Source organism: Theropithecus gelada, chromosome 3 (genome assembly GCF_003255815.1).
Source record: "Theropithecus gelada isolate Dixy chromosome 3, Tgel_1.0, whole genome shotgun sequence".
Lineage (NCBI taxonomy): Eukaryota > Metazoa > Chordata > Mammalia > Primates > Cercopithecidae > Theropithecus > Theropithecus gelada.
Window position 1 is genome coordinate 122,044,500 of NC_037670.1, and position 27,522 is coordinate 122,072,021.

Consider the following 27,522-nt stretch of genomic DNA (forward strand, 5'->3'; position numbering starts at 1 on the left):
CCCAGTGAAAAATCCAGGTAGGCTGGTTCCCAAATTCATGATTTTAATTTCTGCACTAGGCTAGATCCAACGTGGGAAGACAATTTCAAAATGACAAGAGAATAGACTCTTCATATGAACATTTACTCACCTGGAATACTTGCTTTCCAGGCTTCCCTTCTGTCTGTGAATCTCCTTGATGATTCTAAGCCATAAAGCTTGAGACATTCAGCGTTTGAAAATTTCATCTGGGAATGATTTTTATTTTTCAGAAGTAACTGATTACTTGGGACCGTTTACTTGGGACTCACTAGAAGTCTTATATGGCAATAAGCAGTTTCCTGGGAACAAAATAAAACTCTCCTAAAAATATATGGGAATGAGAGCAATACAGTGAAGTAGATTTTTTTAAGTTTTTTATTTTTGTTTTTAATTTTTATGGGCACATAGCAGGTATATAATTTTGATACAAGCATATAATGTATAATAATCACATCAGGGTTAGCGGGGGTATTCATCACCTCAAGCGTTCATCATCTCTTTGTGTTACGAACATTCCAATTGTACTCCGTCAGTTATTCAAAACACCCCTTGAAGATTTTGCCTCCTGTGCATTCTCTTAGCTTTAATACTTGACCCAGGTTGCATGATTGAGAAAAGTCCTGACCTGTATCAAGGTACTGACTCAATTACTTAATAATCAATATAATGAAACATTTAAAAAATACTCTGAGGTAAAATTTCTACCGAATAGGTAATCAGTGCTTAGGGTAACCCTGGTCCATGGTGTCATCCAGCAACTGAGGTTTCAGCTATCTGCCATTCTTTAGGTTGTTGTCCTCATCTGTCTGGTTAACATGGGCTCAATACCATCATAAAACTTTTGAGGCCAAGAGAAGACAGGGGAAAATTAGTAGAAGGCAACAAGAGTGATTGAAGGATCACACATATATCGCTTTTGCTCACATCCTATCTACTAGAATTTGATCCCATGGCTACATCATGACAAGAGAAACTGAAAAGTATAATTTCTGGCAGGGCAGTCATGAGGACTCTTACTAGAAGGAAGGAGGAGGAAATGCATATTGAAGCCCTGTTACAGTTCATTCTTCTGGCATTTCAAATATCTGTGCATACTATTTTTCCTCACGTGTAGAACATACTCAGCTCCTCCCCGTAGATGATTCAAATTCCCAACAAATGAATAAAATCCAGGATCTCTGGGTCACATGCAGTTCTCTCCATCAGGTAGGAAGTTTCCTAATTTGACTACCTATAATAGAGCCTTGTACCAGTTATTTTCTCTACCCTATTCCCATTGCTGCCCAAATATATAATATTCATTGGTCATGTCTGCTGCGTAACTATGATAAAAACTCCCATCTGTAAAATGAGAGTGAGAAATACAGGACAATCACTGACCCATTCACCCTATCCCATTCTATCAGGCAAGAAATACAAAGATATCCTACTCTTGCGTAAAGCTGTATTTCTTGGTTAGCTCATCTCTCTGTTTCTGGTTGTGTTCTGTGGGAGTAACTATCTTGTCTAAAACACTTTCTGACACATCTGAAGGGGTGTGCTTGAGGCTAAAGAACTTTTATAGCTTGCTGTTCCTGGTGCAAGTTTAGTGCCCAAAAGTTGCTTTAGGGTTCAATTACATTTCTACAGGCCAGGTTTGTGGTTTCGTTAGTAACACAAACAACATCAACAACAATGCCCAGATGACTTCCAGTTGTTCTTTTCACCAGTAAATTTCTTGTGCAAACCACCTAAGTCCTAAAATTTAGTCTAGAAATAATTCTTAATACTGGTATGTTTTATTTATTTGTTAGGTTCTAAATTTAGCTTATCCTCATCTCCGTCATCTCCATGGTGGATTACTTGAAGACATTGCTAAGTACAGAAAATTTGATGTTCTAATAGGTACTGGATGTTACTAATTTTTAAATTGTTCACTTGTACCTGTGACCAGGGTTGCTAGCTGTCCACCAAAGTTCTGTCTTCCCATTCCATTGGGAAATTTTCTTTTAAAAAATTTTCTTTAAAAAAAAAAAATTTCTTTTAAAATTTTCTTTTAAAAAAGAAAAATGTAGTCCCTGGCTAGGCAGGGACTACATTTCTCCCACCTTTTGGTCTCTGTAGGACCATGTGGCAAGTTCATACCAATAGAAAATGAGTGAAAGTAATATGTGTCACTTCCAGCCTGAGATCGTTAGGACTAGAGTGTGCCTTCTCCACACTTCCTCCCTCCATCTAGCAGCTGCAAGCCCAGTGTCCTGGATGCCCTTGGAATCCAAGTGCTGAAGGAGGCAAAAGCTCTGCCAGCTTTAAGACTCTACATAACTGCCTGGAGCACAATCTATCCATGCACTACCACTCTCCACACCCTGCACAACTTAGCCTGTTATTTGAGTTAGAAGTACTTTACTATACTAAGATACCAAAGATTTCAGATTTTTCATTAAGGCATTTGTGCCACCCTGGCTAACATAGAATCTTGTTCCTGTATTTTCAGTATTTTCCAGGTTAAAAGTTGTATTTGGGAGCAGATAACTCAAAATCTGAAAAGCCAGCTATTCACTTTCCTAGATTTTTTGGCACCTTGGTGTGGGTATAATCCACATTCTTCTAATGACAGTTATCTACCCTGAACTTGGTTATTGGACCCATGGTGCAAATTAGGGACTGTGGAGAATCCATTCTGGGATGATAGTAATTGAGCAACATTGAAACTTATGAAAATTGTGTGAGCTATGCAGTACACATTTAGTGAAATAATTTGGGCTTGAAAATAGTCCCAATTGATTATCTTGGCTTGCAGTTCAGAGCCATGACTAATATTCTATAGGAGATGATTGAGACAAACCGAAAATAATGGTCCACCAATTAGATCTAGGCAAAGGACCAGGAGTGACTTTTAAGGCATTGTTGAGTATATGAAATTTACTTTTTAAAATTATCCTGAGACTAAGACTGTGAAGTTTTTAGAATTGAAAAAATACACTTGAACTTTTTAATTGGGAAATGCAATTAGTTGTCATTTGACGTTTCTACCAGGAGAATCAGTACTGAATGCATCATTATTTGCTTTATTCTTTCCTAGCAGCTGAAATTAAAAAAAAAAGGGTACTTTGCTATTATTTTTAGACCATATTAACCAGAAAATGTCACTAAAATCTGCATACTTTCTTAAGAATATTTTCCTATTACATATATTAGTATTCTGAGTTAATGTACAAGTAAATACTTGCTTAAATCAACAATTTGATAACACACATAACACATCCTATGTATACGGTGAAGTAAATGGTAGACCAGTAGATTTAGTAAAGGACACGCTAACGGTTCATTTTTGATTAGGGGAAAACATTCCTGTAAATCATTGTTATCACCTTTAATGATGACATTCAAAAAGGAGATTTCTACATTGTGAACTGTCATTTTCTGTTCTCTCTTCTGCTGTCCCCAAATCTTCCTAGAACAGTAAAAAGTCATCTAAACTGAGCAGCATTTCACTTTTTACAGGAATTTTGGAAGCTCTCTTTCCCTCTCTAAACATGCAGTTTTCACTGTGCATGGTTTTGAAACTGATTATTTCAGGGAATTACAATGTATGGTTATTAGCTTTTTTACTCTTTGATCTTTCATAATTCTGAGTGTATATAAGGAATGAACTATTTAAATGACATGATGGGATTTTACAACGGAATGAGTAATATCACAGAAGAAGTTATGTTGTTCAATTTTACCATAACATTAATATCTTAATTTGGTTTAATCAAGGGCTACTACCTAAGAGTAAATATGTCAGAAAACTTCTAAGAGAAGATTATTAATATTTTAAAATATAAACCACCAAAGGTTATAAACAGTATTAAAATGTAATAGCCTGGTTCATACTGTAAATGATAGCCTTTTAACTTTTTTCTTTCCTTAAAGAAAGATATACATTTTATTGAACATAGTGATATATATCACAGTTAATTTCAATTAGCAATGGTAGTGACAACAGAAATCCTAGATGAATGTGATTGGCAAACAATTCAAAAATCTAATTGAATCATAACTTTCAAATTCCAATTTCTTTAAGTTGTTTATCAGATTCATTGCACACCACTTTTAACTCAGGATTGCTGCTGTCATATTGGCAGTGGTAACTAATCACTTCTCTCATCTACCCCATACGTTTGTGTCAGTCTTGGTTCAATCAGGAGACAGAAAAAATATAATATCTTGAACAGGGAAAGTCTATTTTTTAATAAAAAATTATCTACAATGGGGATTGGAGTAATAAGGAATTGGCTAAAAGTACAGACAACTCTAAAGGATTTATGAGTATCAGATATAATATTACATAATCTAATATGTAATAACAACTGCCTCTAGGGTTGAGGTAGAGTGCCCAAGGCAGAGCTCCTAATCCCCCAGTTCCCAGGCTGAGGTTCATACCTTGTAGAGGCCATGGTCATGGCCCACCAAGGTGGAGAAGTCACTGTGATGTCACACTGATAGGATTTGCTGCAAATTTACCCTGTGAGGTTTCAGGTCTTTCCTTGTAAGCTGTCCTCTACAAAAATACCTGGGGCAGGAGGTGGGGCTGGAGGGATACAGGTGACAGAATTGGAGCCTGAGCCTGGTGAAGCTGGCCATGTTGCAGGAGTGGGCAATTTGGGCAAACTCCAACACTGTAGGAGCTGAGCTCTGGAGAATATACAGACAGTGCAGGAGACAGACACCAGACAGCAGCACATGCTACAAGAGCCTGTGGGCAAACAAACCAAAACAAGGAAGCAAAATCCTTTGCTCACTCAGTGTCTGTTTTGCATCATTTGCAGGCAAGCCTTGAAAATGTGCCATCTGATAAAGGAAAAGTATTTAAAAGGCTCAGATCCATTTTCATAGGGCAAGGTAGAAGGGTGCATTTGGAGTTGAGAGGCAGTAGATGTATTATCAGCATAACATGGTACTGAAAGAAGGATACAATTTCTATAAAGTTTTAGGTATTGCTAAGACCCCATCTTGGAGAGTCAAATATTATAGAGGGATAACGAAAGTGAACTGATGTATGTATCAGCATGCTTGTTACTTAATTATAGCACTACCACACACACACACACAAAGGATTATTTTACATCGCAGACTCTCACTTTCTGCAAGTGCAAATTGAACAAATTTCAGTAAGCTCACCATTTCAGTTATACTGACTGTGTCAATGGTGGTTGGAAGAGTGCTGTATTTAAACTTGCTATTTTATGTAAATATGATTAGTCATTTAAAATGAATAAATCATTTTTTAATATAGCTACTAATAAGAAAAAAATTTCACAGTCAAGGAGGAGTTTAGTTGTATATAGTTTCTGACGTATCCTAATTGGCCAAATTATCTTAGTTGGCTAATAAACCTGACTCTGAGTAAAGTTCTTCATAATTTCCATAGTTCCTCAGAAAAACGAAATTGACTGGGGAACATAAGTCATATGAATTAGGCATTTACCCAGGAGTCATATGTTTAAACATGTTCAAGGACAGGGACTTCTTTAGCATGAAATTATCATCCAATTCATCAGCATTTATTTTTTTCATTAGGTCTAAGGTATGCGTGCATGTAAAGCTTTGTAAAGCATTTTAGTTAAAGCATGTATCAATTTAATTTGAATAGATCTAAATTAATTGCATTTAAAAATCAATACAATTAGATGAAGTTTTTTCTGATTATTGCAAAATGATAAAGGCTGTGAAAGTCATACAAGATTGTTGAATCTGCGCTTGAATTACTTCATATCATTACAATAAATTTAAAGAAAACAGCTTTCTATGGAGTTAATTACAGCTGACCTTTTCGTTATCATTTTAACATGGACTGGGTAAAATTCTATTACATAAAAACTCAAGAAAAACAGTTGTCTTATATAGACCAAGAGAATATGGCATTGAATGAAAATATAGGGAGAAAATAATTGAAAGCACAATTTTCATTAGTGGCACATAAGTTTTCTGTTAGAAAAAAGTTATAACCTCTGGACACCTACTAAAACATATTAAGCTAGCACCAAAAAAAAAACTGTACATGTAAATTTATTTTTGAAATAACATGTAAAAAGAGAATTGACTATCATTGGCTTCCTTCTTGTACTACTGTGGTGTTTTCCATGTTAAAGCAATATATTATGAGGGCTTAAAAATGACATCTCCCATTTGAACATTGAAGTACATAAGTGAACTTACGTATCTATTGCATGTTGTGATTTTTAAAAAAGTTTCATTATTTTTAGAGCATGTCTAATATTTTGATTTAATATCTCTCTCTCTTTTTTTTTTTTTTTTTTTAGCTTCACCATGGGTTGATAATAGTAGAACTCCAAACAAGATTGACCTTTATGATGTACGCAGAAGACCATGGTAAGAATTTTTAGCTAGCCATGAAAAGATTATATAGGCAAGAAGATATATATTTGCTAAAAAGTCGAAATCTTTTTATTATTAGGATGAGTATTAACTACTTATTGAAAGTGATCTGATTTTTAAAAATAAGTAAATATAGGTAAAGGTAAATGAAAATGATGAGTTCAAGTGGGTACTGCTAATTAATATAGTTGAACCCACTTATCACATTGATTTCAAATGGACTGCTTTAAGTTTTATATTTAATCTCAGTGCTTCACCTCTTAGCTGGTAGGGATCTCTATGGCAGGGATCCCAGTTTGCTTGGAGTAGAGCTCCAACAGAGATGAGATAGAGTAGGAGATAATTTGCCTCTGGCAGTGAACTAATGAGAATTGGCCCCAAGGTAAAAGCTGCCCCTAGTTATATTCATATAGCTTAGGTTTGATTTTTTTTCCAAAATGAAGTTTTATTTGTTCCTCACTACTGAAGCAACTTGTTCTCCTAACATAAAGCTGGAAGAATACCAATAATTTGTTATTGGACTTACTGGAAAACAACTATTTTTGAGTTTTTTTAAATGATTAATTGTACCTTATTGCTTTTAAAAAATGTATTTAATGTGTGAATATTAAGAAATGAGTTCACATATACAGTATAGTGCTTTGTATCCCACACTTTTCATATCAATAACATTTGAGTACATATGCATGAGAAAAGACACATACCATCATTTGGATGAAGACTGTATGGTAACTTATTCATGAAATCTTCTATTATTGGACATTTAAGTTATTTCTGACTTTTTTCTTGGGTTCAGACAAATTGCAAGAGCATAAAGTTTGATTCCGAAGACATGTATTTAGAGGCTTTTAGATGCCCTTTTAAATATCCCAGTAGCAATTTATGCCAACACCAACCATGTTTAATAGTGACAATTATTATTAATTTACATATTCTTCCTGTGGAGCCATAGGGCTGTTGAGTGGAGCTAAAAACTAATATATCATCTTGTTTGAATTCAGGAATTGGTTGTTTTGGAGGAGACTTAGAAAGTGGGTGCCAATCAGTAGAAGCAGACATGACCTGTCTTCTCCTCTTCCCATTGACCAGCACTAAGATACTAGGCATCAGCCAGGTTTGCCGTCCACGAAAATTCACCTGCAACTCTGCCACTTTACCTTCTTATCAAGCAAGGGTGCAGGTTATAAACTCCAACTGCTTCCTCAACACATAGAACTAATTGTGCTGTATGTTGTCTGAAAACTAACTGGAAAGTTAACTGGCAACCTCCTGAGAACTTACATTTACAGTGATGGCTTCAGGGATTAGTAAAAAATTGAGGTCAGGTGCAGCCCTTCCTGTTGGAGAAGTCAAGCCCCATTCCAGTAGGTGGCCAGGCAATGTGAGTGAGCTTTTTGGGTCAGTCATACACAGTCAAGTTGATCTCTCTCCACAACCACTGAACCATCTGTGTAAATCTCTTCTAGAGTCTCTTTAAAATGCTGAGATTCTGATTCCACAGGGTTGAATTTGGAAATTAATATTCTGGACTGATACCCCAGGTGATTCTTAAACACTGTAAAGTTTGAGAGCCTTTGAAATTCTTGGTAATAACATCACATATTGCCTAATTTTAATCTCTTTATTGGCCACTTATATTTCTTTTCTGTTGATACTGCTTCTTAATGTTCCTAAACAACTTATCTGGTTTTTTGTGCTTATTTTTTTACATTTGAAAATATGACAATCTATTATTCATTAAAGTGACTTTTAAACCTTTAATTGGTCAACAATTGGAGTTTAGATAATTGTTTTCCCAGGAAAAATGTTCTTCTCAAAGTTAAAATATAATTCTTCATCTTTTGTTATAAATATCGAAAAATGTTAAATATTATGCTTCTGACATCTCTATTGTTATATTGAATATTGCTTTTATCAAACTGACATTGAAGAATATGAAAAGAAAACCATTGTCTGCTTAGATAGAAATGGGTCTTTGCTTGGGGGAAAAAACCTTGTCTCAGAGATCAGTAAATATCAGTTCAACAAATATCAGTGTTTGATATTTTGGAAGGGAAAAGCATTTATTATGATATTTGTTTCAGGTACATCCAAGGAGCTGCATCTCCTAAAGACATGCTTATTCTTGTGGATGTGTGAGTAGTTAAATACCACATATTTATATATTGAGAATATGGGAGGATTTGTAGATAACAGTAGTAGGTTGGGACTAAGAAATGTTTGATAGGTTAAAAAAGAAAGAAAAATTATGATGACTTTTATATTCAGGCAATGAACCCATATCAGGATAATAACAAAACAAATTATTTAATTGAAAATGAAGAGACTCTATATGAATATTAATATATTAATATTATATATAATATTAAATATGAAATATATTAAATAAGTTAATATTGGAACTTGGTTGGGCGTGGTAGCTTCACACCTGTAGTTCCAGCTACTTGAGAGGCTAAGGTGGGAGGATTGCTTGAGCCCAGGAGATCAAGGCTGCAGCGAACCATATTCCCGCCACTGTATTCCAGCCTGGGTGGCAGAGACAATGTCTCAGGGAAAAAAAAAAAAAAAAAAAAAAAAAAAAAATCTGGGACTTCTAAAAGTGAAATGGTGATATACAAGAAAGAATTCCTTGAGTTTTTATATTGGTCTGTTTATTTGTTATAGTGCTTCAATCCAAGATATATGTGTATGTTTGCATGTGTACACATTTTCTAATAAGGTTGAAGATGCAGAAATTGAAAAGATTATATCCTGCTATGGAGATTTACTTTTTTAAAGAGCAATAATCAAGGAATTAAACACTAAGTGTACAATGCTTAGGTTACTCATGTTTTTCCCCAAGAGAAAAAAATGCTCATGTTTTTCCCTGAGAGAAAAAAAAAAAAAAATTCTTTGTCTCATTGGAAGAAACAAAATCTAGTAATTTGGGGACAGCTAAATCCCACAGGCAAGTATTAACATTTGAATTTTCCCCATTTTAAGCTGAAGTAAAACAATTTAATTTAGTTGTCCAAACTCTTATAACCCAGCCTGAAAAAGAGAAGATAAATGAATTCAACAAATGTAATTTAAATGTTAATTCTTATTTTGTTAAGATGCATTTAAGCCTCATGTTACTTTAATTAAATTATGGATCTTATATGCTAATCCTTGATCATCTTCTTAAGTAAAATCAATGTATTAATGCAATATATTATAATCCCATTGGATGTATAATAATGTCCAGAAATAATGTCATTTCAAAATAGAAGCCAAATTTATATCCTAAAATTGAAAATATATATGAAATTGAAATACTGTTTTTAAAAATATTTCAACAGAAATGTATTGAGGTGTTCTTACATACAGTGTAGTAACATAGAAGCAAAGATGATTAAGACATAGTTCCTGAGACCAGATGTGGTTACTCATGCCTGTGATCCCATCACTTGGGAGGCTGAGGCAGGTGGATGGCTTAAGCCCAGGAGTCTGAGACCAGCTTGAGCAATAAAGCAATATCTCATTTCTACAACAAATACAAAAGAAAAACAAGCTGGGCATGGTGGCACACACCTGTAATTCCAGCTACATTTAGGAGGCTGAAGTGGGAGGATGCCTGAGGCCAGGAGATGGGGGCTGCAGTGAGTCGTGTTCATGCCCTGCACTCCAGCCTGGGCAACAGAGCAAGAGCTTGTCTCAAAAAAAAAAAAAAAAAAAGACATAGTACCTGATCTCAAAGATAATCCAAATGTATTAGGTAAACTAGACCTTAACAAATAACAAAAATAATTGTAGAAATTAATAGATATAAAGTATGACATAGCACTAAAGGAATCCGTAAGAGATAGCAACTTGATTTAATGTGTCAGGAAAGCATTAAGGAGATAAAATTGGGATTGACTCCTCATGGCTCATATTTTCAAACGCAAGCATGGGAGGGGAGAGGAAAGAGAGTGGAATTTCAGGTGGAAGAACTGCCAGAAGTGAAGCTGCACAGGTAAGTCTGGGGACATTTACGGAGGAGGTAGAGGATTGAAAATGCCTTTGCAAAATTATGACAGTGAGACAAATCTGACATGGTTGACTCTAGTTTCTAGCTTCACAGGCTGATTGGCTACTCATTCCTGGGTGTGGGCCAAGATAACTTTGGGAGAAATTTGGATTATAGTTTAAATGATAATAGCCCTTCCCTAAAATGAAACTGCCCTTATAAAACCAATGAAAGGCTACCAAATTAGAAGGATGAGAGAAACTTGAATTCTACTAAGATGTAGATGTAGTTAAATAATTACTAGCCATTATTCTGGACATCACAAGATTTGCAACTTCCCCAATTATTCCTGTAAATAACATCACTACTACAGAATCTCAGGTGGTGCTTTTGAGATATCTTTTGAGGCTTTTGCGTTTCTAGCAGATGGTCCCACGGGGACCTGTGACTCAATCAGTCCTGTGCCCCCCACCCAAAAATGGGCTCGGCACATGTGGGCCATTTTCCACACCCCTGTGATTTCATCTTCAACCAATTAGTAACACTCATATTCTAGCCCCCTGCCCACCAAACTGTCTGAAAAATTCCTAACCTCCCTCTGAGCCTTTGATGAGATTGATTTGAATAATAACACCATCTCCCGTCTGGCATGGCTGGCCCCGCATCAGGTAAACTCTTTCTTTACTGCAATGTCATGTTCTTTGTTAGTGCAGCGGGCAGGAAGAACCTGTGGTGGTTACAGGAAGGAGAGAGAGAAAATGCCAAAATGAAAGGACTGGAATACAGGGCTATTGAGATTACTGGCTATTATTCGGTGTCTAGGAGCTGTTAAAAGTATTAGGTCAGGATGTGTTTCCAGAACTTTCACCTGTTAGCATGTGAAGGAGACTAATTGCTGGGTTGAGTGGCTATTACTGTAGCTCAGCACCTTCATATAATGAAGACTGAGCCAGAGAGGAGTAAGGGTGGAGCGGGGACCACAGCCTTGGAACACTGTTACATGGAATGAATAAGGGAGTTTGCCTGAATGCATAGGAAGGTTGAGAGGGAAGAACAAATTGGATGACTGAGACATAGACTCTTTGGTACCAAGAACATAAAGAGGAATGAAAAATACATTTGGACGTAATTTGTCATTTTGGACATTCAGTTGTAGTGGTTCAGCAGGCAGCTTGAAGGATAAAACCAGGAAAGTGTTGGGAGCTAGAAATGTAGAAGTAGGGGTTAGTTGCCTAGAGTTGAGCCAGCCCTGCACGTAGGTGAAGTCACCAAGTATTGTAGAATATGTGTAGAAAAGAAAAATGAAGAATAAATTCTAGAGGATGTTTACTTTAGGATGCAGAACAAAGCATTTTCCTTGCAAATCTGTTATCACAATTGTTATGTGGATTTATAATTACTGTTTTAATTAAGTCAAACAGTGGTCTCCCTGGAGCAATGACTATGTCTATTAATCTCTCTACTCCTCTCTTCTAACTTGGCTAACAGAACTGGTATTTAATACATGTTCCTGAATGGCTGACTATACCATCAGTATCCACATTTTTTTTGAATTGTCACTTACCATGTAATTGTGATAATTTCAGTTAGAAATGCACATGTACTGATATTGGGAGGAAAGAAAGGCAGGATTTCTTATAATTTCCACTTCTATCAAAAAATGTGACTTTTTACACCAAGATTTTCAAGGGCAAAATTATTATTTAAATAATATATAAAAGATCTAGCGTCAGTACATACATTATCTTTCCTTATGATGTTCTTGATTAAATAAATGATGAATAACATATATGGACCCATTTGTCTATTTATAGGAGTGGAAGTGTTAGTGGATTGACACTTAAACTGATCCGAACATCTGTCTCCGAAATGTTAGAAACCCTCTCAGATGATGATTTCGTGAATGTAGCTTCAGTAAGTATAAGATGACTGCATTTTCCTGAATTAAATTTGGAATTTCTATCTTCTCCTGACTTTAGGTACTTTATACTTTTATCTTATCGAGGCTGAGACATTTCTGATATATTGCAAGACTATCTCATTGACCTGTCCTATCTTAGTGACTCATCCTCTTATAATTCTATGCCAGGATCCTTTTTGAGTTTCTAAGAATTTACCCCTGGGTAAAGTAATTGAAGTAATGACTGTAAAAAAAAAAAAAAGAAGCATTCCACATTTCCTGCTTCACTCAGAGGAGCTTAAGTAGATGTCCTTTACGCACAGACACCATTGAAACTCCTAGAAAATAGCAACTTGGCTGTATGATTATATGGCAGTTTTCTATTCATTATCATCCTCATTTCACCTTGGACACATATCTATAATGTATTGTGTTTTTATAGTATGTTTTTCTTGTTAACATAAAAACCAATAGATATTTGAATGTGCTCTCATTAAAGTCTTCTCAGAACCATCATAGACCCTCCTACTCATAGCTAGAAAGTACTGAACTGTGAAGCAAATGAAATAAGACAAACAAATGTTACCATGTCTCATTTTAATTCATAGAATTTATGCAAAATATTTCATGGCCATTTTCTGGAGGATGTATTTACATTTGAGGTAAATATATTCATAGAGATGTGAAGAGGAGGAGTTTGTGGTAAGGTTATTTTGTATTGAAAATGGATCTGTCTCTGAAATGACTTGGGAGGAAGAAGTTAAAGCAGCTGGTCTGAAATTGATTTACTCACTAAGGGGAACTAGAAATACGAAGGCAGGAGACCTTGTTTAATCCTTTTTCACCTTAAGCTCCAGGTAACTAGATTATTGATATTTACTAAGAGGAAGAGAATTTACCCCTGAAATGTTTTTGGTGGTATATCACAGCCTAAGAGTAGGTATGGTAAAACATGATACCTATGAGGCAAGGTTCTTGGCAAAACTCTCTCACAGGTGATAGAATTCTCTGGGGAATAAACTGGAAGTATTCTATAGTACAAGGAGCCCTGCGAAACTCTTTTTGTGATTTCCCTTCATGTGGGCAAGAAGAATGTGTTCCACACAGGAAGGAGGAGCTGGGAAGCCCTCCTTCATGTGAGGCCTCTATCTACTTCATCTGAACCTTCAGAAGTCCCTTAGCTTGTCTGTATTCTCCACATTATTTACTAAAACTTGATACTGCGTAAGATCTCTGATTCATTTAAGTCTGATTTTACAATCTCTCTGACCCTGTGTCAGCTCACTATGTATTCCAACAGAATACAAACAAGTAAAATGCAATACTTGATCTCTCAAATAAGATTATCAGAAAAGATACTTATTTGGCTTTATTTGTATATAAACATATAGTTCATAACAAACCATGGGGATAATTTTTAAAAAAAATACTATTTATGGCATAGTAAAAGAGAAAGTCTTAAATTCAGCACAGATTTGACATGTCTAGGTGAAATTCATATAAAAGTAGCAGATATTCAGTGTGGTGAATGTCTTATTCTGACTTCGAGAAGCTGAACTTCACTTGTAGATTCAAATATAAATAGTGTATTTGGGTGGTGATCACAGAAAACACTACTACTTAAGTCAGGCAGTGGATGGAAGGAAACAATGACAGAATCTTACTTTAAAGGAACTTAATTCTCTGAGGAATTCTGGAAGCCATACATAATATTCACTTCAGAGTTAACCTGCCCTAAATCCAAAGGAGCTGAGGTTTTAGGTAGCCGACTTCCCTATGTGTGGGAAAAACAGACTGGCCACAAGAGGGAGTACTGAAACAAAAAGTTGTAGGTGCTGGTAGTTAGAAGCCTGGTCCAGGATCCAATCTATCAAGTCAGTGATTCTTAAAGATGGAGACTGGTCACAATCTTTAAATAAACAAACATGGAACATCAGGCTGGTGGGCTTCTAGAGTTAGAACCAAGGATATACTTCATACTCATCTTTTCTTTTCTCTAATACCTTTCCTAATTTCCCTGCAGCCTTGGCCAACTCCTGTGCTGGTGGCTTACCTGTTAGGACGAACCAGACTCTTACCCCTGGGCCCTATGAATCCATGGCTTCTGTCCCCTTTCAAATGGTGGTTTCTGCAGTTGTCCATTCACAGTTATCTCCAACCACAGATATTCTTGAACGAATCCTGAGTTCCCTCTCACTATTATATAGCAGCTAACCCTCGTGATATTCCTCTTGTCAACTGGAACCCTGCCAGTAGCATCACTTTTTTTTTTTTTTTTTCTTGTACGTCTACTGGCATGAGAATTGCAGCATATTCAGATAGTAGCTATAGATTTAGGTTTAGTTAAATTCTTTCTGGGACCCTGGTAGGAGCACTGCATTACCTGCCCATTTACCCCAACACATATACACTTGGAAAGCAGAACATTTATTTCAGTGGAGCCTGAAGTCTCAGTGACAAGAAGTACACCTTTTCCAAGTGGATCACTTTTAATTATAGTAAGAGGGGATTTTCCTAGTTCATTCCCTTGGTTTTCATACTCATACATTCTACATTTTAGGGGCAAAGCCAGGGGGTGCAGGAGAAAATTGATATGTAGCATTTGCCAATTTTCATGATGTAAATATTCCCACTATGACCAATTTTAAGCTACCAATGTGAGGTTAACTGGCTTTTACATTTCATGAAAATTTCAACCATTTTTTTTTTAATAGCAGTTACAAGCTGGCTTCAGCACATAGCACTGTGGTTCAAAATACATATTGTATCTTGAAGACAACATCCCAAATCAGATCGTCATCTGTAAGCTGGAACCTTAGTTGTACCTTGAGAGGAGACTGTCCCAATGTTATCAGGCTGGCAACCTCTAGTGATGCAACATATGGTAGACCCTGTGAGTCCTGTGGTCATGTGCTTATTATTGGACTCCCTTTACTATAACATGTGTTGCTTAATTTGAGATGTTATTCGGTATCCCACGATAAATCAGGCAGTATTTGTGAACCTGAGGATTAGTGATACTTAATGACACCCCCTCTGTGAACAAGAACGGGGAACCCATAACTGGAATTTGTATCCATAATAGAAAAAACAAATTTTACCCCTTCTCCAAGGGGGTAAAATGCTGGTTGCTTTCTTTAAGAAGTAGTACTATACTGAAGACTCGGCATCGCACTATTCTCATGGGTTGGTTATTTACCAGTGGCATCAAACTGGATGAGAGAGACCCATGATTTTAGGCCCCTGTATATCCTCCCTCTCTATTATCCAGCTCCTCCATTCATGGGCCTATTTTGCAAGCACTACAGTTGTCACATACAGAGCTGATGATCTCCAGTGGACAGATCATCTTATCTACCCAATTGTTTAGTGTCTTTTCTGTGATGAATGTTCTCTAACTAACATTAATGCAAAACAAAGACATCTTTATGCTTCATGCCTGCTTCCATAGGCCCATCTTCATGTTGCTTCTCCAAAACCCTGTATAAGGAACATCTTCTAATCTTGATCCTTTTAGGACTTTCGCCAACCAGCCATGCCATTTATAACTGTATAGGAGTACATGAGTTTTCTAATTGTAGGTTACTTATTTTCCACAACGATATTGATGACCAGTTGTATTTTGCTTCAATATCCCTAAACATCCATTCCCTGGCATATTATCTCAGTATCTTCTGGTTCATATTAGGCAGATCCTGAAACTTTTTTGTCAAATATCTTTTTTGTTTTCCTGGAGTAGAGACTGTACTTTTCAAGGTGGGCCATGTTGATACTTGGCCTTTTTGTTGCCTGAAGCCATTAGATGAGATATGATCAGATCATGAGGAGAGTATGCATCATCTTTTATGGTCTCCAGGAACACAGAAGCTACTACCCTCTAACTAAGGGTCACAGGTTACTTTTGCCTATCCAGAGGGTATAGGGGAATCCAGAATTTTATCTTCTCAAGTGCATCCACTTAGATGTCCTCATCCTAGTACAAAGGGTGCCTCTCTTTGCCTATTGATGTTCTGACTTTTGCACAGAAAGCTGCCAAGGTTATGAATGCAGCGTATTTTGTACTTCTGACATTCTCAAAAGAAAATTCTGAGCCAAATTTCTAGCACGTACTGACCTTCCCAAAATGGGAAATGGGAATCTTTTAGTTAGTTGCCACATAGGTTTTCTGGCTTTCTTACGTTGCCCTTAGTTGATAGTTGGCTGACATAAGGCTATCATTTTCTTCAGTGAAATTCAACAACCAGCCAACTCATTGTTTTATGATTACTATTGTCCCCATCTCTCTCAAACACTAGGTGCATCCCCATTAATCTGTATTTTATTCTGATCGCTGCAGATGAAAATCTTAGCAATTGTGTTGCCACAACATCTGAGGAGTTTTCTGACTTCAGTGATGACTGTACACCCAGGTGCCAATAGGATCTTTGTTGCCATATGTTTAGGAAATGATTCAATTCTGGAATCCCATTCTGAGGGTCTGCTTACTAAGAACACTGGTGGTATCTGCTTAGATTGAGTTTCCCCAGAATAGTCACTGAGACAAGAATTCAAGCTTAAATGGTTTATTTGGAAAGTAACTCTAGGAAAGACTGTTAGAGAAATGTGGGAATTAAAACAAGGCAGAGAATTAATAAATAATTCGTCTTCAAACAAGTTTCCATTTTGAGTGAGCAGAGCTTATTTCTCTGGGAATGAGTATAGATTTCATGAATTAGAGCTATCCCTTCCAAGGGGAAAAATGTGCTGGAGTATATAAAGTTGATGACTGTCCCCAAGTAATGTTAATTCTCGAGCATTCCCAGACCACCATGTGCAAGAGCAGAGGACTCCCTGCAATCTCAGGCGGTTGAAAGTTGGGTTGACATGAATGGAAAAATGTATGGGGCATCAATATCATCTAGCTCAATTCGAAACTGAATAATACTATCGATAAAATGCTTTAAAATAATTTCCAATTAAGCAAGCTTTGAATGAATTTTATACTGCCAATGTTTACTCAGCAACTAACATTTATTTCCCAGTTAAAGAACTTAGAATGGGCATTGGGATTCCTAATGCCTGCCAATTTTAAAGGCCATTGATTTTGCTAAAAATATTATGTTGTTAAATGTGTATTTATTTGAAGAAAATTGTTAAATAATTTCTTAAGAAACACAATTGCAGGAGATCTCCTTGTGATTTCTGTGAACCAAGTTAATACAGACTTTACTGATGCACTGACAGCTCTTTGTAAATCCTAAACTGGGTATACTCATTCGGTATGGCTTGAATGTGTGAGCTAAAAGCATATGGGAAAATAGAATATATTACTCGTAGGAAAAACAGAATACATTTGACCTGGAAGTATGCACCTCAGTACCTCAAGTTAAAAGTTATTAAAATATCTCTGTTAATATCTCAGAAATAGGACAGAAAAGTAATATTGAAACATGCACAACTCATGGAACTTAAAAGATAAATAATTAGGAAGACATTTGGAAGATGAAGTCACAGTAACTTTCCACTCTGCTTCTGGAGATACATATTACTGGTTTCGGCTCCTGGTGTTACTGGTCCCAGCTCCTAGTTCTTCCTTAGGCTTAATTAGTTTTGGTTACTTATTTACTTGTTTATGGCTCTTACTTACTATAAAAAGATCTTTTTTTGTCAACTACACTCTGAAGTTTTGTTAACTGTACACTTTTGTTTAATTTTATTATTTCAAAATAATATATTTTTATGATTGAAAACTCACTAAATAATTTTAAGTGATTATATTGAGACATAGATTTGCTCCTCAGAAAATCAGTACAAATAAGATCCAAATTAAACATGTGTTCATTATTTTTCTTATTTGTGCTTTAACCTTCTATTTAATCATAATTGATAGGTAATTATTTAATTTTTTTTTTTTTTTTGAGATGGAGTCTCACTTTGTCACCTAGACTGGAGTGCAGTGGCACCATCTTGGCTCACTGCAAGCTCCACCTCCCGGCTCCATGCCATTCTCTTGCCTCAGCCTCCCGAGTGGCTGGGACTACAGACGCCCACCACCACACCCGGCTAATTTTTTGTATTTTTAGTAGAGACGGGGTTGACTGTGTTAGCCAGGATGGTCTTGATCTCCTGACCTTGTGATCCACTCACCTCGGCCTCCCAAAATGCTGGGATTACAGGCCATTTAATTTTTTTAAAGCAATGTTCATGTGGCAGAAACTGTTTTAAGGGTTTTTCGTGGTAATTTGTTTAGTCTTTACAGCAACCCTGTGAGGTTGACAATACTACTCTTCTTAATATTGCAGATAAGAAAACAGGTAGAAAGAGTCTTAGCAATTTTTCCAAGAAAAGAGAAAGAATTGGAGCATAGCCATCTTCATTCATGAGTCTAGATTTAACCGAAAAGTTACGAGGCTAAATCTTCAAGAATATTTACTTTCTTTACCGTGTATCTTTTGCTCTTATCAAACTTCATATAGCCTTTTTTGCATTTACAATATTTAGTGTTAACCACATTATATATAATCTTTAGTGTCAACCACATTAAATTCATAATTTTAAAGAAATTTTTCAGTCTTATGAGTTACTCTGCTTTGAGTATAGACTGTCTGAAACTGATACATTTAAAGAGAATTGATTCTTATGCAACATTCTGGTAAGAAAAAAGTAAAACTACATTTTTGTCTTTAACAGATAGGCCCTTCTCATTAAATACAGATTTAATAATTTAATGATATTGAAATTCTCAGGAAAAAAAACTTCAAAATATATTTATAATGTCAGATTGTATGCGTATGTGCACATGTGCATGTGTATTTTATTTTCTCTCTAAAGCTGTTGGAAAGTCTAGGAAAGCAACAATATACCTTTAGCTTTTGTAACTTCAAGAATCCATAGGCACTGAGGAAGCAGGGAGTGGTTCTATAGGTAACTTTGACAGTAATTTTTCCTTAGAGACCTCATGCATTCCTTTTTATCTTCATACCCCAGATAATGTGGGTCATCCAAAGACGTCGGATGCAATCTATATTAACACTTTCCCAAAGATGCCCAGAAGCCACCAGACAGAAAAATCAAGTAGCCTCTCATTTTCAGGGTTATATGTCTAGGTTTCTTTCATTCTTTTTAAAAATAACAGTAATTTTTCATGCTTAAATCATGTATAAGATGTCAGAACTAATGCTGCATCATTTCTGAGTGTTTCTACTATCTCCAGGGTTACTCTTTGTTGCAGAAAGGAAACCTGCTGTTAGCAAAGCTGAAATGCAAGCATAATGTAGCTGTTTTCCCACTAATCCAGTTATATGCTTTGATAGGAGTCAGTGGTAGATGATACGAGCAGCAATTCAATCACAGCATGTTCTGATTTGCAGGCAAAATTTCAAATGTTGACACAGCGATTTGAATTTGTTTATGAATGTGAGGGAGTTTGACATTTTAGGAGTAAAATACTGCAAGCCAGTGGAGGATGATGGGAAAATGTATATGGATTGTAGACAATGTGCTAAAAGTTAACAACCAAAGAAGATCTTCATGTCTTTTAATAAAACCACACATTTCTTACTAAAGAATTAGATGCACATGTTATGATTATGTTAAGGATCTTTGACTCAGTTTTCTTCATGGAAGCTTTTCCAATTCATGGTCATTATAAAATACTGTCTTTGATTTTTCACCAGAAAAAAATACGATCAAAATATAATTCCTTATGATATCTTTGCTCTTGCTTGTAGGAGATAACTTTTTAAAAAATTGGTTGTATCTTTTGCCCAGATTGTAGTCGCTAAGCAACAGTCCTAGAAGTGACAGTTTATAAATGTAAGTACAAAATGAAAAGTGAAGAACCATAGCTAAACAGGAGGCTGGAAAGGAAGGTGAGCCCTATTCCACCTGGAAGGTTTTCCCTAGATGGAACTGCTAAAAAAGCTTGCAGATTTCCTGGGTCTAGATCTCTGTGTGAGACAGGTCTGTGCTTATTATTTGTCTATATAAACAAACAATAATTCTGAATATGGTATTCTAAAGATTGTAAAAGTCTTTGCTTTCCACAGTATGTGGTTCAAGGAGCCGATATATGTTGGTTTATATCAAATAAAGAGCAACAGGATGGAATGATCGTGCCAACATATTATACCTGCATGGACAGTATTAGTAAGGTCACATCTGGTTTGACTCACTCTTCACAGGCAATCCTGCCTCTTGGATGGACTGGTAGAACTGCATAGGGATAATGTACAACTTTGGAAACTACTAGTTATATGACCTTACACAAGTAACCTAGGGCTTCTGTCAGTTTCCTTATCTTAAAAATGAACAGGATACGGGAGGCTGAGGCAGGAGAATGGCGTGAACCCGGGAGGCGGAGCTTGCAGTGAGCTGAGATCCGGCCACTGCACTCCAGCCTGGGCGACAGAGCGAGACTCCGTCTCAAAAAAAAAAAAAAAAAAAAAAAAAAAAACAGGATAATTTAACTTGCTAAAATGTTGAGTACCAAGTGAAATGTCACATGTAAAGTGCTTATATATTGTAATCATGTATTATGATGATTATTGTTATTAGTGTCATCTTCCAACATTTTTCCACCAACTGTTGGGAGACATTTCTCTATGAATCTTTCACATTTAAGTCTAAGCATTAACAGCCAATTTACTCAGATTTATTTACATTCCAGGATAGTAAAGAGATTTCTCCTTCTCCCAAAGAGATTTTCATTGCCGAGTAATTAAACTATTGTGTCTCTCTGGAGAGGAGGATGAGTGTGGGCTGTCAGAAGCCCCAGTATAAGATCAGGGACTTCCTCATCTTGGGACTCCTGGCTGGAAACCCATCTGACTACCTATGCAGGTGACCCCTGCCTGTCCTCCTGTCTTCCTGTGGGAATGGAGGTTTGGGCAGCTTGTATAAACAAAGATGTTACTCTGCTCCTGCTGTTGCTATGAGTAATAAACTCTTTGTCTCTGACTCAGAGGGCTTGTATTTTTTCTGCCTTTTATCTATGACACCGTAGGAGGCTAACTTGTTAGCTTACAACTGCTGTAAAATCTCAGACATTTCACAGTTCCTGACTTGAATGTTTAACACCAACTAATATCAGAGCAGGGGGCTGTTTAAATACGGAGTTGCACTGTGTAGGCAAGTAAGAGATGAGATGATTTCAATTGTTCCATTTCCTATGTGCTTTAAATTTCAGATTTCCTTCTAAAATACGCCTAATGTATTCCTACAAGGACATGTTTTGTTGGTTTTTTAGATAAGGAATTTTGCTACTCAGCATATGAAAACAGGTACAATTGTAAATTGCTGCACGATTTGAACTTAAAAGCAATTTGTATCCCCTAATGCTAAAAGTTTCTTACCAAACAGGCCCTCTTTTTGCCAGAGCTCAAATAAAATAAAAGATATTTGCCATACCAATACAGTTTTGTGACAAATCTAAGAGAGTAATTTCATGTCTTATCAAAAGCCATCCATCTAAAGTTCAGGAAAACTTTATGTTGATCTATTGCTCATTTATGTCAACAAGAAGACTATAGTTTATTATCTTGCCATCAAAGTGGAGCCTGTGGCCAAGCAGCCTGAGCCTTGCTTGGGAGCTCTGTTAAGCAATGGGTAGAAATGCAGCATCTCCAGCTCCACTCCAGAGCAAAGGAGGGCATCTGCATTTGGAAAGTCCCCCGAGTGATTCCTGTGTAGGCGTTTTTATCACATTACTGTTAACTGTGTGTATAACTAGCAGGCTTCATGTCATTAGAGAAGAGGAAATCAGTATACTAAAGAGGTACATTTAGCAAACTCAGCAAATGATTAACTGGGGCTTGTTATACATAATCATATTTTTCACTGACTCCCATTTTAAGAGCTTGGTAATTTATAGAATTCTTAATACTATGGATGTTTGAATATTTTTATTTTGTAGACATTTGCTTCTTTGGGATGGAGGAGGTCTTAAAACAGGAAGAAATAGAATTAAGAGAATTTGTTAAAAGAACCAGAATTCTAACCTGTTCTGTCCTTTTTTTTTTTTTTTTTTTTTTTTTTTTTTTTTTTTTTAGGTAAAGATAGGAGCTTTATAAAAGTATTTTCACTTAAAAGACACATAAAGAAATTATGGACAGTAAGAAAAGATAGAAAGACAAATTGAGTTGTTATGATAGCAGGGCAAAGCCATCAAGGTTATTTAGGTTTTTTCTTTTTTTTTTTAATGAGATGCCAGAAGATAACTTAATTGCTTTGGAAATATAAAGAGAGTTTATAAGAAGGTGTTGACAAGTATGATAAGTATTTTTTTTCCCATTAGTTACATGGTACACTCAGTTTTTGGCACTTAGAAATTAGTTGTATATGTAAAAAGGAAATAGCAAAGTAATATTCAGTGTGAGGCAAAGGGAATACTTTTATTCCGAACTGAACTATTGTTTTTAAAATTATAAAAGTTATTGACTTATTTGATGGAGCTTGAAGGACTAGGAAAAGATACCATGTGTGTCAGTACTTATTAGATGAAATTTTTAAATTATAATTTCATTTAATTTTGAGTGTAGGTAAAGAGAGTAACTTGGGCTGGCCTGAGCAATAGATGTAGCAGAATTGTTCAGAGTTCTTTAAATTAAACTAAAGTATCATATTTGTTCTTAATTATTTAGTATGCTTAAAATTCAAAAGAAATTCAAATATAAATTTACTCTATGAGAGCTTATTACTAAAATGCATACACTTCAATCTTTATTGTTGAATAAACAAAATCTGTTTCATCAAATTCCTAGAGGAATAACAAAAAAGCATTTAGAGAATTTTGATGTATATGTTATAGCTTGAAAAATAATGTGCTAAGACATGAAAATATTTTTACCTTATGTTAAAATATAAGAGATTTTTCATAAAGTGACAATTTGTATAAGTTCTCTTATAAGCTTCAAATAAAAATATTGGCAATTACTTTTTTCTACAACTAATTCACGTTTGTGATGTTTTGTTCAGTAATTCATGCTTATTGCACACTTTAAAATATATTTTAAAATATGTTTTCCATCCTTGTGAAATCTCTCCTGCTGTGTAGTTTGGTAGGTATCTTCTTTACCTATCTTTTGGTCATTAATTTATATCATAATCATGCTCTAAGTTTTCCAGATGTATATAATTTGTCTCAGTGGAACTGAGTTAAATTGAAAATAATTCCTTCACCCCTAGTTGATAACTGTCATCAGCTGTTTCTGCATCCCAGCTACAATTTCATGTTTAAAAGAATTCATTGGTTATGTGAGTAAACTTTCTTGAGAGGCAGATGTATCCTTTCTGTCTAGTGCATGTCTTATAGATGTGTACAGATGAGACATTACTTCTGCTTACCATGTTGTGAATCTGGATGCTTCCAGGTCTAGATAGCTGCCTGATCATCCTGCAGATCTTCCCCCAGCTCAGGTCTTTGCTCAGATGCTGCCTGATAGAGAGGACTTCCCTGACTACTGTCTCTCAGACAGCATTCCAATATTGGTTATTCAACCACTTTGTTTATTTAATATTTCATGTCACTTCATTTTTTCTATCATTTCTCTTCACCTGATATTTTACCTGTGTTCATTTTCTATATCTCTGTATTCCCTCCTCTCCAAGAATGCATGCTTCTTTGAGTATAGAGTCTTTTTTGTACTAATGTTACTGTACATAGAATAGTTCAAGGCACATAGTGGTGGTTCTTGAATTGACTCTACCTTTTTGTCAGTCAGAACAGTGCTGAACAAAAAATGTGCTAGATGGATGTCAGAATTTTATAAACAGTTTCAATCAGTGATAAGTTAACTTTGGGTTTTTATATGGCCAGTCATCCTCACTCACATAATCAGTATTGCAGTATCTCTGCTCTGCAAACACATTCGTTACGTATGCAGTTCTTTTTGTGTTCTTCAAGCAAACTGAGCCATCACCATGCTGTAAGTGTTATTTTATTTCATTTTTCAACTAGGGAATTTTCCAAGTACTCAGTTTCAGGTATCATGAAAATATTGTACATATTGGTCATTGTCTGCATCACAGTGTTGGTAAAGGGGACTAGATCAGAGAGTATGTGATTGTTTCATCATTTCATTAAGGTTCTGTCTTCAGGAGCTGACATTCAGATTTCTAGAGGGCTATGCAAGAAACATTTGTGATGAAAATAATACTGATAAGATTATTGTACCTGGAGAGTGATGGGGTGGGAAAGAAAGCTGCCCATTTTTCCAGTTGGAAAAGTGCTGTGGACTCAGGAGTGCACAGTTGATTAAAAGATGGTTGAGAAAACAGAAATGTCAGGTAGTGATGCTAAATTCAGTTTACATTTCAAGTAAAAGAATGGCATACTTCCAACGGCTTCAAATGTTTTTAAATGAATATGATTAGAGAATTATAAAATTTTATCTATCAAAATATAAACAGAATATATGAAAAATGATAATTGGGACTTATTTAGAAATCTATCCAAGATTTCAACAAGGTAAATGAACTAAATATAGGTTACATCATGCTTCCAGTTGTTTGGAATATTTGTTTAAAAATGAAAATATTTATTGAAATATTTGATGAATGATGATTTATATTTATAGGCAAACACAATTCGTGTCTTTATAATTATAATAGAGAATTGTATTCAATTTTCTCTACTGATGCCATTTTTTAGACATATACAGAATTTATTCCATATTTATATTTTTTTCCTGATTCTTAAACTATCTGATGTAAATTATATGATTTTATAATTTGAAGGACTTTCCACCTGATCTAGAAAAACCCTTTATTTCAGAAAGGAGCAATCTGCAGCTTAGAGGAGATAATTGAATCAGTTTTGGCTGTGATGCTTATTAAAGGCAAGGCCTGGACTAGACTTGGTTTTCCTAAATTGATTAAAGAAGAGATAATTCATTCTCAATATGTTTCTGTTTTTATACAATGGACCAAGGAAACCGCAAACCAGCAGCCACTGTTGGGAACAGCACTGTCAACTTGAAGAGTGGAGTGGCCAACTCCACGAGTGTCATTAGTGAAGACATTTATGTCTGTGACTGTGAGAGGGTGACCACACCTTCTAGTTTTCCCTTGACAAGGATTAATAACAGAAATTAAAATCACATTCACAACATTAGCAAAAATCGTGAATTAACTAGCAGTACTTTTAGTAATATATTTAGGACCTATATTGAAGATAGAGAAAAGAATGTGAGAGATATATTTAAAAGATTTAAAATTTGGAATGAATGAATAATTTTTCCTGGAATGAAAAGGATACCCATGTGAAGATGGCAATCTTTCTAATTTACTCATAAAAGCAATTTTAATTTGACAAAAAATTTCTAAGGTTATTGCAATAGGAAGAGAGTTGTAAAAAAAAAAAAATCACTCCCAGCTATTCGGGAGGCTGAGGCAGGAGAATGGCATAAACCCAGGAGGCAGAGGTTGCAGTGAGCTGAGATCCGGCCACTGCACTCCAGCCTGGGCGACAGAGCGAGACTCCATCTCAAAGAAAAAAAAAAAAAAAAAAAAATCACATGACACGATGTGGCAACTTTCTCCTCTATTATTAAACTGTAATTGAAAATGACTAAAGACCTTAGAGAAAAGTGCGTCAGGGAGTTTGCACTTGGGGTTGAGCTCTGAGTCTTGGTTGCTGTTTGTTTGACTCTGAACACTTTAACACTATAAACCTCATTTCCTCAACTATATAATGGGAAGCCTATTAAAACTAAAACTGTAGCTCGTTGAAAGTTAACTTAATGGATATCAAGTGTGTAGCCTGGCACGCAGGTGATTCTCAATACATGTTAGCTAATACTTTTAAAAATTATTCATATTAAAAAGTAAGCTCATGAAATAACAGAGGGACAAAGAACTAAGAAATTACAGAAATATATCCAAAAATCTTAATTTGTTATAAGGAATGGATCATGAATGTATTTGTTCGTAAAAGGGAAAGTTCGTTATTTGTAAAAACAAATTGCCTAATTTTGTTATCACCTCATAGTATTGGGGAAAATAAATTCCACCGTGACTATATACCAAAATCCATGAAACATTAGTAAGGTTACAGATGAATAATTTCCTGACTGATAGATGGTTGATTTTCTAAGTAGAAAACTCTTTTAAGAAATAATAAAGAAATAGGCTCACAGGTTTAGATTAAATAGTAAGCAACAATCTGGAAAAACAGAACTACACAAAAATTATTTGAGAAAAAGGGTCATTTTGCTGGCAATCAAATTCAAATAGTTAAAATATTGAAATATTTTTATTTACAATTTAGCAAACCAAAAATGGGAAGTGTTTATGAGGCTACAATGATACTAGCACACATATACTTTAAATTGGAACAAAGTTTTTGGAAAGTAATTTGGTAACAGATAACCTAGCAAGCATTTTTTTTTTTTTTTCCTATTCATCTGGACTTTTCTATTCATTTATTGACTTCTGAAATTCAGACATACTAAACATCCAAAAATGCAGCTAAGTTGCAGTAACAAATGAACCAAAGTCCTGACTGCAGTTATAACATTTCACCCAGACATTGAATTCTAAACAGCAACTTTATAAATCTTATTTCTCATCAGTTTTCCAGAAATAACTCTTAACTGGGAATGTATCCACATCTGTAAGGATAAATGTTATCAGCTATTTTATCTGGATTTTAGAATAATCATTTTCATATAATCTCTTATAATCCAAACTTACTATGAAAAATATGAAAATCAAAATAAATTTTGAAAGTTTTTTAAAAAATAGGAATAAGTACATAAAACAAGCATAGCCAAAATGTTGGAGCGCACAGCCGCTGGTCATTTTCCTTTTATTTTCCTGCATCGCCATCTGGTGGCCAAAATGTGAATAGTGTCTGATACCATAATTTCTGTTTGTACTTACTAACATGCAAAATTTTATTAAGTTTCTTATTTAAATTATTTAATATAGCTTATAAAATATAAATTTGTTATATATGTTATCCATCACAGTTAACTTGCGTAAATAATATTACTAATATTATTTTAATTAAAAAAATTCTTTTCCAAAGCAGTCAGGTCTGGATTTGAATTATTATTTTTGCTGATCGTTACATGAGCCAACAATTTTGCACCATTATTTATTTTGCATGCCAAAAATAGAGAAAACAAAACATTAAGACATGTTAAGTAATAAATATTGAACAATTTTTTCAAAAACTATAGTTATGTCCTGTTTTTGCTTATTAAAAATGCTTTAGGACTAAACAATGTACAAAGTACCCTAAAGAAAGCCTGCCTTTAAACATTTAGAATCCATGCATAGGAGA

At 35.3% G+C, this 27,522-nt stretch overlaps 1 protein-coding gene across 5 annotated transcripts in view; it reads left to right on the plus strand.

The window, feature by feature from the left end:
- CACNA2D1 (calcium voltage-gated channel auxiliary subunit alpha2delta 1) overlaps positions 1-27,522 on the plus strand; it is a 503,324-nt gene that overhangs the window by 376,497 nt on the left and 99,305 nt on the right. For 4 of the 5 annotated variants that reach the window (XM_025380146.1, XM_025380148.1, XM_025380147.1 and 1 more), the window contains exons 8-10: positions 6,312-6,381; positions 8,472-8,522; positions 12,172-12,271. In XM_025380146.1, coding sequence (XP_025235931.1) covers positions 6,312-6,381; positions 8,472-8,522; positions 12,172-12,271 — 221 coding nt within the window. Of the gene's footprint in view, positions 1-6,311; positions 6,382-8,471; positions 8,523-12,171; positions 12,272-20,904; positions 21,199-27,522 lie in introns of those variants that run through there. The other variant, XM_025380150.1, reaches the window with a different exon arrangement.